General features: G+C 39.3%; 1 protein-coding gene across 1 annotated transcript in view; it reads right to left on the bottom strand.

Annotated features, from left to right (window-relative positions):
- The window catches only part of LOC134058008 (pinopsin-like), a 75831-nt gene that overhangs the window by 10937 nt on the left and 48290 nt on the right, over positions 1-16604 (bottom strand). Inside the window, exon 3 of the mRNA XM_062515065.1 lies at positions 12052-12285. Coding sequence (XP_062371049.1) covers positions 12052-12285 — 234 coding nt within the window. The remainder of the gene's footprint in view (positions 1-12051; positions 12286-16604) is intronic.

Below are 16604 nucleotides of genomic sequence, written 5' to 3'. Positions count from 1 at the left end.
ACTTTTCTTTGCCCACACTTCAGTGTAATCAGGATGGCTGCTGAACTTCAAAGGGCTTGACTGTGTACATGAAACCAAATATTAACAGTGCTACCATGTCTTTAATGCACACTGGTTTAAGACAGCACATGGTTGCTTTCAATGGGTTTATCACTGCAGGAAAAACAGACCAGTTGTCATATTTATTTCATAAATGCTCTTCCCTGGCCTTAAACAGAGCTACTAAACCCCATACAGTATACAATACAAGCAGCATTTTAAGTTAATTCCTCCTACCTAAAAGAAACTTAGGAGTTTCTTAAAGCAACATGAGGAACTTCAGTGAATGGCAACAAAATGGATTATTCCTGTTTCCTGTTCCCATTTCATAAGTTAGAAGTGTTTAGGTTTTTGCAGTGTGATTGATGGATTCTGACTAACAGAGGCAGCAGCTAATTTACCAGTCCCTACAGTAGCATTCTACTTCATGAGGAAAAATGAAGGGTCTATTACCACCATAATATGGGATGAATGATCCAGATCATTTTAAAATAACTTGTATTTTGCTGTCAGTTCAGAGCATAACAATGGGAAATATTTTGATACCTAAAAAAATCTATGTGTTTATTTACTTACAGTCAGTATGCTGTTCTGCTGACCCAGTTTTTTCTTGTCTTTTCAGTTCTTCAGCCATGGGCTCTTCATCAGCCCAAATGAAATACAATAAAGACTCCAGCTGACTGTGATGGGTTTATGATGGTATACTCCTGCCCCAATCTCACTATGAATATAGTACATTATTAAATATTTGTAGAAGTGTGATCTTATTGTGTTGGGGATGGTTTTGTTTGCGATTGGGTGGTTTATTGTTTTTGGGTTTTTTTTGGGGGGAGGGTAAGTTATGAACTGCCTGTCTTTGGCTATGTATGTAAAACATTTAGGGAAAACAGATCTTCCAGATGTTCCTTACAGAGTTTCATTAACACTGAGACCTAGAACACTGCCCAAGGAAATCCAAAGTGTTCTTTCCATTAAGTTGTTTTTGTAGTAAAATACCAATGTCTGTCTTCCCTTGTGAATTTCTCAGGGTCTTTTTGCCTTAGGGTTAGTCACTTTTGCATTCTGCTAAGCCACACACACACAGAGAAATTTCAGCAGCTCTTGGACATCTTACCTATTGATTCTTCTTCCTTGGCACTAACTAATTCTACCTCTGGTTAAAACATAGGTTCTTACAAGCATCCTCTTCCCCAGATTTCCTGACCACCTGCCCTGTTGATTCTGTTGCCCAAAATTTTATTTCCATCAATTCCTGTGAATGAAATACAGGAAGTTCTCTGATATGAGAATGTTGAAAGAATCTTTTAATTGCCAGGTAAGCATTCTACTGCTGGATGAGGGCTCTTGTTACTTTTTCAAGAAATGAGAGCCACAATATAGTAAGCGGTGGGTATAAAGGAAGAAGACTAAGTCTTCCCTGGCTTTTACTTCTATCTTTCTTTGCAGGCAATTATGTATTGAATTTACCCAAGGCAGAATTAGCAGTTACCAAGAGGAGGTTGATTTGTGACTGCCTTTTAGTAGCAGTCATTTGGTTTTATGTGTAAGAAATGCAATAACAACCCATTGGCCTGAGAAATCAGAATTTTTGTTCTGACAGAATTTTTAATTCTTCTATAATTTCTTTCTCATATTGAACAAAACTAAAGCAAATTATCAAAAAATTCCAGACAAGACCCCAGACTGTCAAAATATCCAGTTACAGGTAGATGTCTTTATGGATCTGTAGTTCTACTTCATTTGACTGTTCCCCTATAAGTTAAATTACTGGGCTGGGCTACATTTCACTGCGTTTTCTCCCCCTCACTGAGCCACTGCTGTTCCTGGACATGGGGGATGGAATCAGGTAAAAGAGCTTGATCTGCTGGGTGAAGGACAGTGTTTTTCATTGAAGACACTATTGACAAGGACCAAGGTATAGAAACTTAAGCATGGAGATATGGGCTGAAATGTCCTTTTTTTTCCCCTGCTGAAAATAAAATTGGCAAAATTAACAGCTTCTCTAATATTGAAAAAGCCTCATTTCACACTGAGAAAATGCTTTACTGGGAAATTGACTAACAAAAGTGGCTGGTTTTCATCTTCTACCTTGCACAGGAATTCCTTGATTTTGAAACTGGTGCTTGCTGCAAGAGAGGTGAAGAGTGGTGAAGATGAAAAGGAAGACGAGTGATAAGTTTTTGTTTGACCTTTGAATCCTACTTGTAGTGAATTCCTGTTGGCCTAAAGGCAGCAAACACAGAAGTCCTGTAAAGTCTTGGGTGAACTGTAAGGTCTTGAGTTAGTGTTTTCCCTGAAGGGTTTGAACATGACATCTGAAGCAAGGTCATCCATAAAGTACTCAGCATTCAACAGTTGTTCCTTATGAATGAACCCCTGGTGTATGTTTCTATACACCCATTTCTGAAAACCTGATTATAATTTAGATAAAGGGATTTAAGAAGTCACTGTAGAGCCAATGTTCTTGTTTTCAGTTCAGATTCTGAACCTAATAACAATCAAGAGTGTTAGATATTGCAAACAAGACAGAAACAAGAAATAACTCCTACTGCATTGAGGTGTTGGTTCTCTACTAACTTCCAGTGAATACCAAAAAAGTTTCCCAAATGAAATACCCAATCCAATCATGAGTATCAAAATTATAATTTGAATATTTGTTTTGAACATGAGATTATGAAAATAATTAAATTAGCTCACACTAGCAATGTGGGGGTAAAAAGTGATGTGTTTATGATGTCCCAATATAAGGAAAAAACTACCAAAGAAGAAGGGTTTTTTGAGGAATAAACTGGCTACAAGTAAATTTAGTTTGGGAGCAGTTATTATCCTAAACATCAGGGGAAGAAAGCTCTGTAATAGCTTATACTTCAAAAGACAATGAACCTCAAATTCATTTTCATTTGGACACAGTCAGATTTTTGAATTGCATTCAATGATGCAGTTTATAATGAAAAGAGGATTATTCTAATGAATTACAGGCCCAGTACAGTTTTATATTGTATTTTTCCATACTATGGCAATGATTATTTCTTTGAGTAGAGCAGATTTTTTGCCCTGGAGGAAGAAGAGCATCAGGATGAAATCCAAAAATGAAGTTATGCAGATTTTAATTAGAATTGCCAAGCCTGTCCGTGAGGGTTTGAACACTAATCTAACCTTTAATCCTCAAATTTCTCCGGCTGTAAGAGTAGGATGACAATCGTATGCTTTACAAGGATACCAAGGATTAACTCAATTAAAAATATTTATTCAGTGGAGGTTACAAAAATACTGAAAAATATTCACTGTCTAGGAAAAATAATTTTGTTTTTTCTCCATCCATCTAATCTGAAACAATTGATGCTTCAATTCATAGTAAAATACATGACTGCAAAGATATGCTTGGTACACACCATAGAACTCTGAGAAGTAATCTCAGCTGATACAATATGTAGAAAAAATTTCCTGCTCTGAATAAAATTTTAGTTTATGCCACTACCATATGACAAAAGATTACTCAGCTATTGAACAAGAGAGGAAAATTGGAAGCTCTGTCACTGTCAGGGTTACACTTACTTTTTCAATACTTTCTTCTGTTGAATTTGATTGTCCTCATAAAGCAACTAAATTCTTTGTTTATCTAATATATTGTATTGCATTGCATTACAGAACTGTACATTCTGTTTTCTTAGCTGACCTATGCTTGTATTCAGCTTTGGAATGGTAAGTAGTACCAAATGTTTAAGTGGAGTCCTACGTATAAAACTTGGATGTATTACAGAAAAACAAACACTGAAATTAAAATTGAAAATTAAATAAATCCTTGACCTTAACCAAAGTAAGGTGTGGGCTAAAACAGAGTCTGATCCCTGACCTGCCATTGCAGTTTAGACCACTGCAACAGAAGATCCTGTGACATCCATTCAGTGTGGCTTGACAGTGCCATTTGAAGAGTAACTCAAGTTTAGACTACTTGTGGCTCACACATGCCTTTGCAGGACTTTAACTGTCCACACCAAACTTGGAAATCAGTTCAGAAAAAATCCCAAAACTTAACTGCCAAGTGCTTTCACCCAGCTTCTAGATCACACTGAAGTAATGGAAAGTGAGAAACAGCACAATTGCTAATATTTCAACCTTTTCCCCCCTGAGTTTCTCTAAGGACTTGCTGGGTTCTTGTCCATCCTGACCCTCCCTTGAGGACAGATGTACCTGTGAAGCCAGCAAAGAAGCACCACTTTGGCTGAGCTTCCTATGATGTCTACTTGCAAGAGCAACAAGACTACCAAGGGACCTTGTTTATAAAAAACCTAACACTTTTTTTTTAGCTGTGAACATACCACATTTCTTGGTCTACAGTAAGCTCTGAAAACTAAAAATTTCCATTTATCTATCAATCTATCCTGCAGGTTTAATGTCATGGGTGGAAGCCTGTGAAAAACAGCTGATTGTAAATGAAATTGTGAAATTGCCAGAACTGTAGGCTGATCATGATAGGCAAGGGCAAACTATCTGACTGAAGCTATTTTCCCCATACTGGAGAAAATTTGAGATGTGCAGCCCAACAGTTTATCTGAATCCTTAAGCAGTTTGTTATTTTATTGCCTTTTGGGTAGTGACAATGATTGTACAAGTCGAGTTTTCCCCTACAGCTCTTTCCTTGCTAGCCCTCAAACAGGCAGCAACATAAATCTCCTGTCATTCAATCACTGCAGTTTATGCTAATTTATCTCCCTGTCTCCACTAGGGTAAGTGTGACTCTGACCACTTTTGTCAACCAGCATGGCCTACAAGGTTGTCAGGAAGCAGTTGAGGCAATGTTTCCACTTCTCTAAGCTAATCACAGTGAAGATGCACTAGAGTGGACATGAGCTCTTAAACTGAGAGACAGCTATTTTGTTTTGAAATTTGGCTGGTCCAAATATAACAAAATGCTAACCTGCATCATGCTTAGGGGCTTATTCTAGGTTACACTGATCACTTAAACCTTTGAAGAAATAGTCCATCCAAGTTTAGAGAATAAGTGGAAGAGGAGACCATTACATATGCTATATGAAAAGATTTCTTCCTGTATCATAGACTTATCGTAGGTTGGGTTGGAAGGGACCTATAAAGATCATCTAGTTCCAGCCACCCTGCCATGGGCAGGGACATTTTTCACAAGATTGTGTTTCTCAAAGCCCTGTTCAGCCTGGCCTTGAACAATTCAGAGTAACCACAGGGTATCCACACTTCTCTGGACAACCTGCCTTATTCTCATTGAAAAAAAAAAAATATAGCCAGTATATATTACATTCTTTTAGTTTAAAAGCTTTGCCTCTTTTCCTGTCTCTACAGACCCTGGTGAAAAGTCTCCACCTATTTTCCTTATAAACCCCCTCTAAGTATTGAAAAACCACAAGATTTCCTCCAAACCTTCTCTATTCTATGCTGAGAAACACAATCTCAAGCCTTTCTTCAGTGGAGAAGACTTCCAGCCCTCTGGCCATTATCATGATGCTCTTCTGGACTTGCTCCAACAGCTTCATGTCTTTCTTTTGCTGGGAGCCCAGAGCTAGATGGAGTACCAGAGGTGAAGCCTCAGCAGAGCAGGGTAGAGGGGCCCTGCTGGCCATGCTGCTTTGGATGCAGCCCAAGATACAACTGGCTTTCTGGGCTGTAAGCTCACATTGACAGCTCATGTCCAGCTTTTTACTTGCCAGTACTGCCAAGTCCTTCTCCACAAGGGCTGCTCTCAGTCTGTTTATTCCTCGTTCTGTATGAATACTGGTGGTTGCCCTAACCCAGGTGCAGGACCTTGCACTTGACCTCATTCATAGTATTTGCTCAGGCTCACTCCTCAAGCCTGTAAAGAAAGGTCTCTATGGATGGCATCTCTTCCCTCAAGCACATAAAGAGCATCACTTGTTTTGGTGCCATCTGAGAGCGCATGCAATCCTCCCATGTACTCAAAGAGGATGCCAAACAGTATTGGGCCCTCCTTCTCTCTTTTTGCCATACCAGTCACTTCAAATTCAACACCTCAGCTTCACCCTTCTCCTTTCAGAAATGCCTGTTTTGTTTTGCAGGGTGGATATGCACTACAAAAGGATCCCATCATCTTTGCTACAAACCCTGCTCTCTGCATTTTCCCCTTGGTTTCCAGCCCATTTATTTCCCTTGTTTAATGTGGAGGTCTCCTCCCACTTCTGTGAAGCCTCATGTTTCTCTGTTGCTATGAAAAGAGCAATATAGGAAGAGATGTGAGCATATTCAATGCCGTTTAAAATAAGATTTAAAGAGATATTGCTGCCCTTCACTTTCTGTCTTCCAGAAGAAGGATCTTTTAATTTGATTTCATTTCCATTAATGCATTCCCTAGATATAATTTAAAATCATTATATAGTTTAAAACATGTACTTGTCTTGTATTTCTCTTCATTCATCTGCATTAGTTTTCAACTTTATTCAATATTTTGCTTGCATGAGAGGTGGTCTGGCTTCCTGCTCCCTAGTTTTGCCCTGGTTCTGTGATACTGAGGCCAGTCCAGGACAGGCAGAACATGTCAACACAGACAAGATGTATCAAAGGATATAGCCTGGGGAAGCATGAAGTCCTGTTGGGGTTGCTTGGGACCCTAGTTAAATGCCTGAGTTATTTACTTGAACAGATATTTTTGACATGAGCTGCAAGAGAAATTCCTAAAGTAATTTTAAACTTCTGTGTGAAATGCAATTATACCTTATGAAGCAGCAAAGGTGCCCTTGAGACCTTTCTTCTCTTTGCCCCTCTGTTTTAAAAAGTCATAACACTACATGTTGGCAAAGAAATAAAGTCAAAACATTTCTGAGCTGTACTACAGTAGAGTATTCTGCAGTAAGAGATCATTTTGACTTGACCTATTTTCAACTAAAGAGCTCAGGGGTGCCATTCTATTTGGACTATTAATTACTTAAACACAGCTTAGCTACAAGTGAAGAGAGGAAAAAGCAAAGCAGATCATGAGGATTGAAACCTATGTGAATTTTAATGAAAAATTTTAACAAGATAATCAATCTTATGGTAAGTCTACAAACCTCTCAAAGGTTTGAGCTAAGCAAACAACTAATCTTTTCAGGACTTAATAGATGTGTCCCAATTTATGTATAAAATGAGATTTAGCACAATTATCCCTGAATTGCATCCTGTCTTTGTGGCTCTGTAGTTTTTTGTTCTCACACAGCGAACATATCTTAGCTTTCCAAACATGTAAATGAGCAATTTATAAAATACACTGTCAACTTTTGCACAAATTCCTCCATCTTTTAAAGTAAGCCATTATCTTTTGTTGGAGATGCTGAAAACTGCAAAATACCCCATGGAAATTGACTGAAAATATAGCTGTTATAACAGCCAGTGGCAGAATGTTAAGGTATTTATTTTTTTTATCACGATCATGTGTACCTCCCTTTCCCAAAGCTCAGACACATTTCTCCCTGTTCAGCACAAAATGCAAGATCAAGAAGGACAGAAAAAGGTTGCTAGAAAACTGCATATGCAGAAAACAAATAGGTTATTATTATTATGGGAAGAAAGACTCTTTTGTTATTCATCTGGCAGCTGGGAAGTTCCATGAAGGCCCTGGAAGAGGGGGCTGGCCTGAGCACTAAGCCACTCATTAGGTAAGAGGAGGTGGAATAGCTTCCTGGGGACTGTCAGAGCCACAGCAGAGGTGCCTGGGAGGTGTCTGATGTTGGGCCCAGGTCTCATTGAGGAACACTCCCTAAGTACATAATTATCATTATTTGTCAAATCTCTTAAGGAAAAAAAAAAAAAAAGAAAAAGAAAAAAAAAGAGTCCTTGTGCTTGGCTTAATTTCATCATTCTTTCTCCTTAATTTCTCTCTTACACATCATACTCCATTACATGATAAACTTGGAAAGGTCACAGTAGTTATGACTGCCAAGTAAGTGTGTATATTCTTTTAAACATCACTTCTCAAGAGCCTTGAGGAAAATGACAGGGTCACCTATTTTTTAAAAGTCCAATGATTTTAATACAGGAAGACAGACACTAGAAATCAAATCACTAATCAGGGACTTATAGCCACATTTAATGCAGCCCTTTCCTCACACTCTCCCGCCTTATTTTGCTCAGAGGCACTTTCTAACACCAGAAATATAGTACATTACTGATCACATGATTCAGGTGGACTTTTTTCTCAAATTGTAATATGTAATAGAGTATTAGATGTGCTAGCCTGAGTTTCAGTAATCCAGGGACACTTAGGTACACTACCTGAACAACAAAAACTGTGAAAGGAATGAGCTGCAGGGGAAGCAGGGTTATTTTGCTTCAGCAAAGATTGTGACTTGTAATCTGATCAGTAGTTTTCAAACAATTGGTTCTTTAGATCTATAAGTGATACAGTTTTAACTCAACTTGCATTTTGCTGTCAGTAGCAATGCAGTAAAGGTCTATTTTCTCTGAGTGTCATCTTCGAATTATGTGGAATAGCAAGTGGAGAGTCATTCAATCTTACTCTGATCTCATCCATAACCACACCTTCTTGAGCACTCATTATTAGCATCTTGACTTCTACATCAATAAAAAGTGAATTTCTGGTATGTAAAACAAGATTAACCTCTGAAGCTGCCACACCATCAGGCTATCCAGCTAATAATCCCTGTTTCTTAGGGGAGTATGTCCTCATGCACAGTTATACAAGCCAGAAAGCACTTCCATGCTGGGGTTCCTGTGGAACACACAGCAGCACGATTCTCCCAGCAATCATCTCCTCAGCAGCAGACTCATGGCTACAGGGAAACTCCACAGCTCCTATGTGAATGCTTAATACTTGTTGCAATTATGTCAAGATGGACATGCCTGGCACCATCACCAGTCCTTTATTAAAAACTTTTCATGCCTTCTCTCAGTGAACTCTGACTCCTTTTCTTACAGAGAGCTCCCCACAGCACTGACTCCTTCTCTCCTAGCTGCAAGTTTCCTTCTTCCTTCTGCATGACTGGCTAAATCCCAAGCTGTCCCTTGCCTGGCCACCTAACCTTGTCTGTACCTTGGCTCCTCACAGCTAGCAGACTCTCCAACTCCATCTCAACTACACCTTACTCTACACTAGTTGACTCACTCTTTTATAATGCTCATCCTCATTGGGCAGGCAAGGCTGTCTCCACTTCTTGGCAATCAGTACAGCTGTAATTCATTGGGAAAGATTGCCTCCTGCACTACCCTTACAAAGTATTCTCCAACAAATTCTTGCTTGCGTGTAACATGTGAAAGAGCAGGTTTCTGTCAGCACCACCATGGTAAAAGGAAGGTAGTAAGAGCTGTCATTAAAAATCTGTTTGGGGTAGCTGCATGAGTGGAAGTTTGAACAATGGGAACTTGACAGGGATGTGTGATGGGAATAAAAGACACTGGGAGAGGTAGAAGATGAAAAAAAGTATCTGCACAACAACATTAACTGTATAATTCTAAAGGACTGATGGGCTGAAAGTGTAAGCACGCTGACCTTGCCCAGATACTTGGCTGTGTGCTGCCTTTTTGGGACCTGCCCTTTGGGGAAGCTGTCCCAGGCACACACAGTCATACTGCCAAGAGCCAAAATAGCCTTCCGTAAAGTGAGAACAAGGAAAATGGAATCTCTACTGTCTCCAGCTTCACCCCAGCATCATTTGGTCTCAGGCAGCTAGTGCTTGAGTTTTGTCAGTGAATCTTGATGTCTGCCTGGCGTGTAATGAGCCCAGTGACAGTCCAGCTTAAACAGTGCATCTCTCTCCTCCTGGAGGACAGCACAGGAGGAAGGACTGCAGTACACCTCGTTCCATCCCATCTGAGGGAGTTCCTGCAGCGAATAGTTCCTCTAGTGAATAGAAATTCACTATTTTCCTCAGTGATTTACCACCTCAGGTCAGTACAGTGAGCAGTGCCAAAGACAAAACTCTTTCTCTAAATTTCCAGGACCATGAAAGTGACTCAGGGACTGCTTGAGAAATATTTTAAGGATGTGCTCTGTATGATGTGTTTTAAAGCTGACTCAGAGGCTGGTGGTTCCACAATACTCTGCACAGATTTATGACAGCTGGAAGCTAACACCACAGCTGCAGTCAACCAGCACAGTTTTCCAATCTTCAGGGCATTTCCCTGAGCAAAAAGATTTATACATAGAGAGCTAAAAATTATGCTGTATGTTCTGTATATTTATAAAGTGCAGGAGTAAATACCTACTGTGATACCTCACATCTGCAGAGAACTGTGAAAAATGCAGGCCAGATAATTTCTGTGTTGGGAGGCACCAGCCTTCCGTGACAATTCTCATCTAGGCAAGAAGACCAGGAAAGCTGAGTGCCAGGAAGATTAACAACTTCTTTTCCCTGAGGCGTTAAATTTACAAGAAAGTGTGAGAACTACAGAAGTGCCAAGAACACCAGTGACACATTGAATGGGGGTGTTGCTATTGTTCCTGTTCTGAAAGGAGGAGGAACAAAGGGATGGGTTTCGCCTTTTTGAGTGACGCACATTTCTCAGTGTCAGTTAAAACCAATTATTTTCACTGCTAAAACACAGTGGCACAGCAGAGGAGAGCTGCAGGTTAATGCTGCACATTAGCTATCATTTTGGTTTGATTAGTAAAAAGTATTTATCTCAAATCTGACCAAGCTCCGCCCTTTCAGGGTGGCTCATCACATCTCCATGTGTAAAGACAATGCCAAAATGTATCTGATATCAATATTATATAACCTGGTCCAGTTATTATAGCACAATCAGATCATCTCTAAGTCAAGGAGCTCAGTCAAAGTGTTCAGAGAATAAAGAAGCAAGACAGATGCTGCTGTTGAGAAGTTTTCATAAGAATCATAAAAGGTAAGGGGGAAAGTTACTGGTTTTCTTCAGCATAAACACTTTTCAAATGGAATGTTCTATTTACTTTAATATCAGCTCAAACTGGACTTTGGAAATGAAGCCCTGGTCTTGGGGAAGGCAGTAGAACTTTTTCCTTCTGATTTCAGGGAAGTTGCACAGCTTGCTTGAGATTTTTTCCCTCAAATTCCAAGAGTAGATTCTTTTGTTGTTTAAGAAATTATAGGTTAGATGAAGCAGGCCAAGCATGATCTCAGGCTGTGGCAAATCTTGAATATATTTGGCTGTTATTTTTCTCTCATCTCAGCTCTATAATAATATAATGCTGCTGTTGATAAATACTAAGGATGGACTCCAGCATACACTAAGTAAGAAAAGTTTAAGGGTGTTTCCTTGCTTTGCAATAATGTAATGGACATAGTGAAAAAAGAAAACTGAGAGCAACCTATAACATGCAATTTAATAAAAAAAGGTTTTCATAGACCATGCGTATTTTTCATATTTGCTTCCTTAAAAGTGCAAAATACTTTTAAAACCTCCAGACCTGCCATTATCAAACTTTAGAGTCAGAATTGTCAGCACAGAAACATTAGGAGGCTCACTTTTGAGTACTGAAAATGGCATTTACAGGAATGCCTGAACAGGATGTAGTCATTTTTAGAATATGCCTTGGTGCTCATGAGACAAAATTCATTATCTATTTTGGCATGTAGCTGAATTGTGAATTTACCAGTAAGGATGTAGATAGCCACAAAACCAGTAACTGTGATGATATTTGGTTTCAAGGGGGTCTATCATTAAAATGATGTTTACAAATGGTCTCATTTATTTTCTTTTCAAGGTCATGAAATCCCCTTGTCTCCTTGTCCATTTCCCACTCTCACTCCTCAACCTCATAAAATGTTTGAGTATTTTTCCTGTAAATACCTTTGGCTACTAACTCTGAAGGGTACAAATTAATACCCAGTGTGCCCTCAGAAGAACACAAGCAATTTCAGTAAGCAAACATTTTTCCATTCTTATCTAGCAGTATGCTGTTGTTTGCAAACCCTTCCACCCCAAGACTCCAGTGGTATTGTTTGGACAAGCTTTCATTGTCCTTAAAGATACATTTATAAGACTGGCAGTCACAATGGTCAAGAATGTCTGATGGACCCTGAACAAAATACAATTTAAAAATAACGTATGTCTTACCTGCTTATTCATAAGTATGTAGATAATGGGATTGCAAACAGTGCTGCTTTTTGCTAGGATGGAAGGTATGATGCTTGTAACTGGAGTCACAACACCCGGCTTGCCAAATGTTGCCAGTAATGCTATAACCCCATATGGAATCCAGCACACCAGATAACAGATAACTGTAGTGATCACCATGAACAGGACGTGGTATTCTCTTTTGCGGGCAGCATTCTTGTGGATTTTTCCAACCTAGGGAAAGGTTTAAAAAGAGATAAAATTTAAGAAACGGAGCTGTTGGATTGACTGCATGAACAACCTGGGACTGTGGTCTTGGATCAGCAATAACAATCAACACAGTAGTTCCAGAAGCAAAACAAATTCAAACCCAAAAGTGATTGAATGCAGTAAAAAGACTTTCATCATCTCCATTAGGCACTAGGGGAAGCTCTTCAGAGACCACACTACACGCCAGCATGAGCCAGAGTCCCAGTGGAGGTTGGAGCAAAGGTAGAAAAGTGACAAAGCATCTAGTCCTTAATAGATGTTAGGTCATCTGCAGTTGCTTTTAAGGTATGGAATTTTGTGTAAATGTACTATGTTTTCATTCAAATTATGCTGGTACACAGAACTTACTTGAGATGAAGAAGCTTTACATAGCACATCCGAACAACCAGAAGTATTTTCTGTTAAGGGTGTGGAAATAGCAGAGCAACACTGGGACTGTGCTTAGTATCTCTGTCCTTAGATCTTTTCAACACTAGATAAAGCCTCAGCTGGCCTGGCATAGTGTTAGCAATGGTCATACTTGGAGGGGGACACCAAAGAAGCCTTGCTGAATCACTTGATGAAGTTTTAAGTGGTAGGATTCACTCTTTCTAGATTATTTCCTCCAGATATTAACCATTTTGATAAAAGGGCTTCACTCCTGATAACGGTTAGAAACAGGTTTTTGTGCTCTTAAAAAAGTGTGCTGAACACTGATTCATTGTGGTTCATTGGGTTTTTTGGGGAAACAGAGTAGAATTGGCTAAACAGGAAAAGCAGGTGTAAATGAGCAGTTTTAGAGTGATGGTAAGGAGTCTATCTAGCTACCATGAATTTGCCAGTAGTTACAGTGCGTGGGCAAATCTGCTGTGGAAGTATTTATAATGTGCTTCAAAATTTATTCTCCTTTAACCTGTACTGGATTGAAGCATCATGCCCTTTGGGAGTCTAGAGCTCTAAGATAAAACTTTAACATTAAAGTAACAGCTAACTGTTATTTTTAAGCCTTGGTGTGAATACATTTTTCTGTAGACAGCTACAGAAGTGCGTTGGTGGTAACAGTGAAGAACAAGCTCATTTCCTAAAAATCAAAAACAAACTCTGCAAGGACGTTAATTTTGGAGAGGCTCTCTCTGCTGACTCTAGATGGAGACTCAGCACACTGGTCTTCTGAAGTTACAGTTGATTCCTCAGCCTTACCCCAGCATGTGTTTAGCAAACCCAGATGTGCTAGCAGGACTTCAGCAACTATTCAAATGTATAAACTATACTGATTGATCCGTGTACTCAGCCAAATCTAATTTATGTCCACTTTAAGGTCTTTTTTGCCTCTTAAATGCAGCACTTGAGAGTCAATTGCACCTGGGGGAATTAATCCCATGTAAAACTACAAACATAAATAAGCAAAACCAGCTCTGTGTAATGGAACACATCCAAACTTTACTTAATCAAACAATTTAAAGAAAATTTTAAATCACTAGGTTTAAACTGATGCAGGTAAATGAATAGAACACAGTTAAAGGCGGAGGTCACCAACCACCCTTGTCAAATGCCATTTGTTGTTGCCTGACACATACCTTGCACAGGCCAAGGAAATAGTCAGAGCTTTTTCTACCTCTTTGTAGTGTGGATCTTTTTCCATAATGTATGCATTTATGGATCAGATTGTGAGCTAAATACATATATAGTGACTGTATAAGGTACATATGAAGACAAAGTAATATGGTTACCGTTTCTTTTTAGTTCATTTTGACTCTAGGCTTCTAACGTGCTTGGTTCTATCTGGAGTTTCAGTGGAAATGCTCCTGTCAATGAAGCACACACTAACTTCATCTGCCCAAAAAGAATAAGTATTTTTCCTGACTGTTTTTTAATGATTTTCTACAAAAAGGCAATAACAAAATAAAGTCTATCCTTTCTGAGAAGACTTGGGACTACTTTTTTACTAAGATTGCTACCTGTTTATGTTATATTTACTTTAGATTGAAAAAACATAATTGTCCAATCCTGTATTGCTTATTTGAACTAAATTTTTCGTGACTAATGGGAAATTTCTCTGACTGATGAATCCAGGATCCCATGTAAACTGTAGCTATGCTACAAATTAAATATTAAGCGAGGAATGCAAAGTCCCAGTTAGCCATGGCATCCACAGCTGAAGATCTTCAATAAACACAGAAGGATCAGGCAACACATTTTTGCTCTGTATTTAGATATGTGTCTTGAAGAGTTTGCAACAATTTACCATCTGCACAGACAAAACAGAGATCATAAACAAAGGAAGGAAAGATGTCTAAAAGTAGAGTGGCTATGGATGTTAGTTTTGGCATGTATCCTTCCACTTTCACATCTTTTGGTCATTTCCATAGGAAGGGAAGTTTTGAAATCATGTACCATATTTGTCCTCACATTCTTGGTTTCATTGCCTTTTGCAGTTTTCAGCCTACCTTTAGAAGGTGTTTCCTTTAAAAATTGTCTGCTTATAGGTACTGGAAGGCCTCCAGCAGAATATAACTCAGGTTCATGTAACCTGTAGAAGGATTACACTTCTGCAGGTGAAAAAGCAGTAGACATTTTAACATTAAAAGCTTTATTATTTTGTTATTTGCTATTTGATATTTTAAAACTACTGGGAAATTTAATGCAGTTGCTACACTGCATTTTCAGTAGTCAGATGGAAGTGCTTCCCTGGATATCCAGCTGGTAGAAGAGCATCAGATAATGATGGGAAAAAATAAATTCAAATAATATTCTAGAATAGCTGAACTTGTAAAACTCTGTCTAAATGTGAACATACAGGGTTACAGTATAAATGTAAAACACTTAGATGATCTAAATGACATTTTAAAATAGCACAAGAAATACTGGCCCATTGAGATGAGATTGTACTTATGTAGGATGGCTAGAAAAAAACTTCTTTGCTATAAACTCAGTTGTTTTCTCTGGGACAAATATCATCTCCAGCAAAATTTAGCAATATAAAGGTTGGGAAACCACTATATTTGAAGAAAAGAAAGTTGGAGAATTGGTTCTTGAGGGGTTTTTAATGAGGAAGTTGTGTTTCTCCCCTACTTTCGTCCTGGGAAGCAGCAGAAATGTTTTGGTTTTTCAGAACTCAGCTGAAGGCAGTGACAGGAGAGCCTGTCTAATCTCCAGCACTGAGCATAACAGTGGCACAATTAGCTCTGGTCTGGATTCATCCTGCAGCCATGCTGCAACTCACATATACCAAACACTTTTTTTCTAGTCAATCTGACACAAAAAATACCACTACTTAGATCACTAGGGCAGCATGCTGAGCACGTACATCAGATGTGACAGGCCACAGAGTGTGGGAGAAGCCAGGGTGGTGTTCAGTGAGGAGGCTGGCATGGTAGGAGTGTCCTCAGAAGGAGCCCAAGTGACACATTGATCGGTTGACCTCAAAAGCTGCATCCACAGCTGATGAGAGAGCAGATACATCACTCACCAAGTGATGGGCTGCATTGCTAATCCATGATTTGTAAAAGATGGAACTGGAGAGCTCTGAGCAAAGCATAGAAAATTTCAACAGCACTGGTGAGAGTCTGGAGAGGTTGTAAATCAAAGACAAGGGGATGGATTAGTAAAAGAGGTGCAAAAAGCTTTTGCTGTAACTGTGGAGATTGTTAGGTTGGAGATATAAGAAAAGAAATAAAAATATCTGCTATGACAGGTACTCTGCATGGAGAGAGAAAAGCCTTTAAACTGGATGCAGACAAATGTGTGGCCCTGTCACAATAAGGACCCAGAGGAAAAGGTATGACCTAGAGGAAGCTTGACTTTCTCTAAGGAGAATGAGCCCGTCCTTCCCTTAAAGAGAAAAGGGAATGGGTCTGTCCTTGCAGAAGAGAAGTAAATCTTCCAAACACATATACACTGCTGTACAATGGTATGGGAGATAATAATAGGACTGTAGGTCATAGGAAATTATTTTAAGGCAACAGGTTCTGGTTACCCAATTTAAGCATTGTGGTCATCAGTCCAGACCTCATCCCTGTCCAAGTCAACTGGTTCAGTCAGCCTGTTTCTGGAGGGAGCAGCCAAATGGCAATCACAGCTGAGTCCATGGGATTTTGTCAGGCCAAACACTGGAGCTTTCCAGCCCAAACAAAAGGAGACAGCAGCTACCTGCCTCTGGGCAGGGATTCACTGCTTTATATATATATATGTTTAGCCATCAAATAACTTCATACGAAGAAGAGCCCTGAGTACTGCCTTGCCCAGAGGGACAGCCTGCCCCTTCCTGTGCTCCAGAGCCAAAAATTTGACCTACTGCAACCCCC

The sequence above is a fragment of the Cinclus cinclus genome, chromosome 2 (assembly GCF_963662255.1).
Source record: "Cinclus cinclus chromosome 2, bCinCin1.1, whole genome shotgun sequence".
NCBI classification, from domain to species: domain Eukaryota; kingdom Metazoa; phylum Chordata; class Aves; order Passeriformes; family Cinclidae; genus Cinclus; species Cinclus cinclus.
Note: the sequence above shows the minus strand (reverse complement) of the source record. Positions and strands in the feature narration are given on the sequence as shown.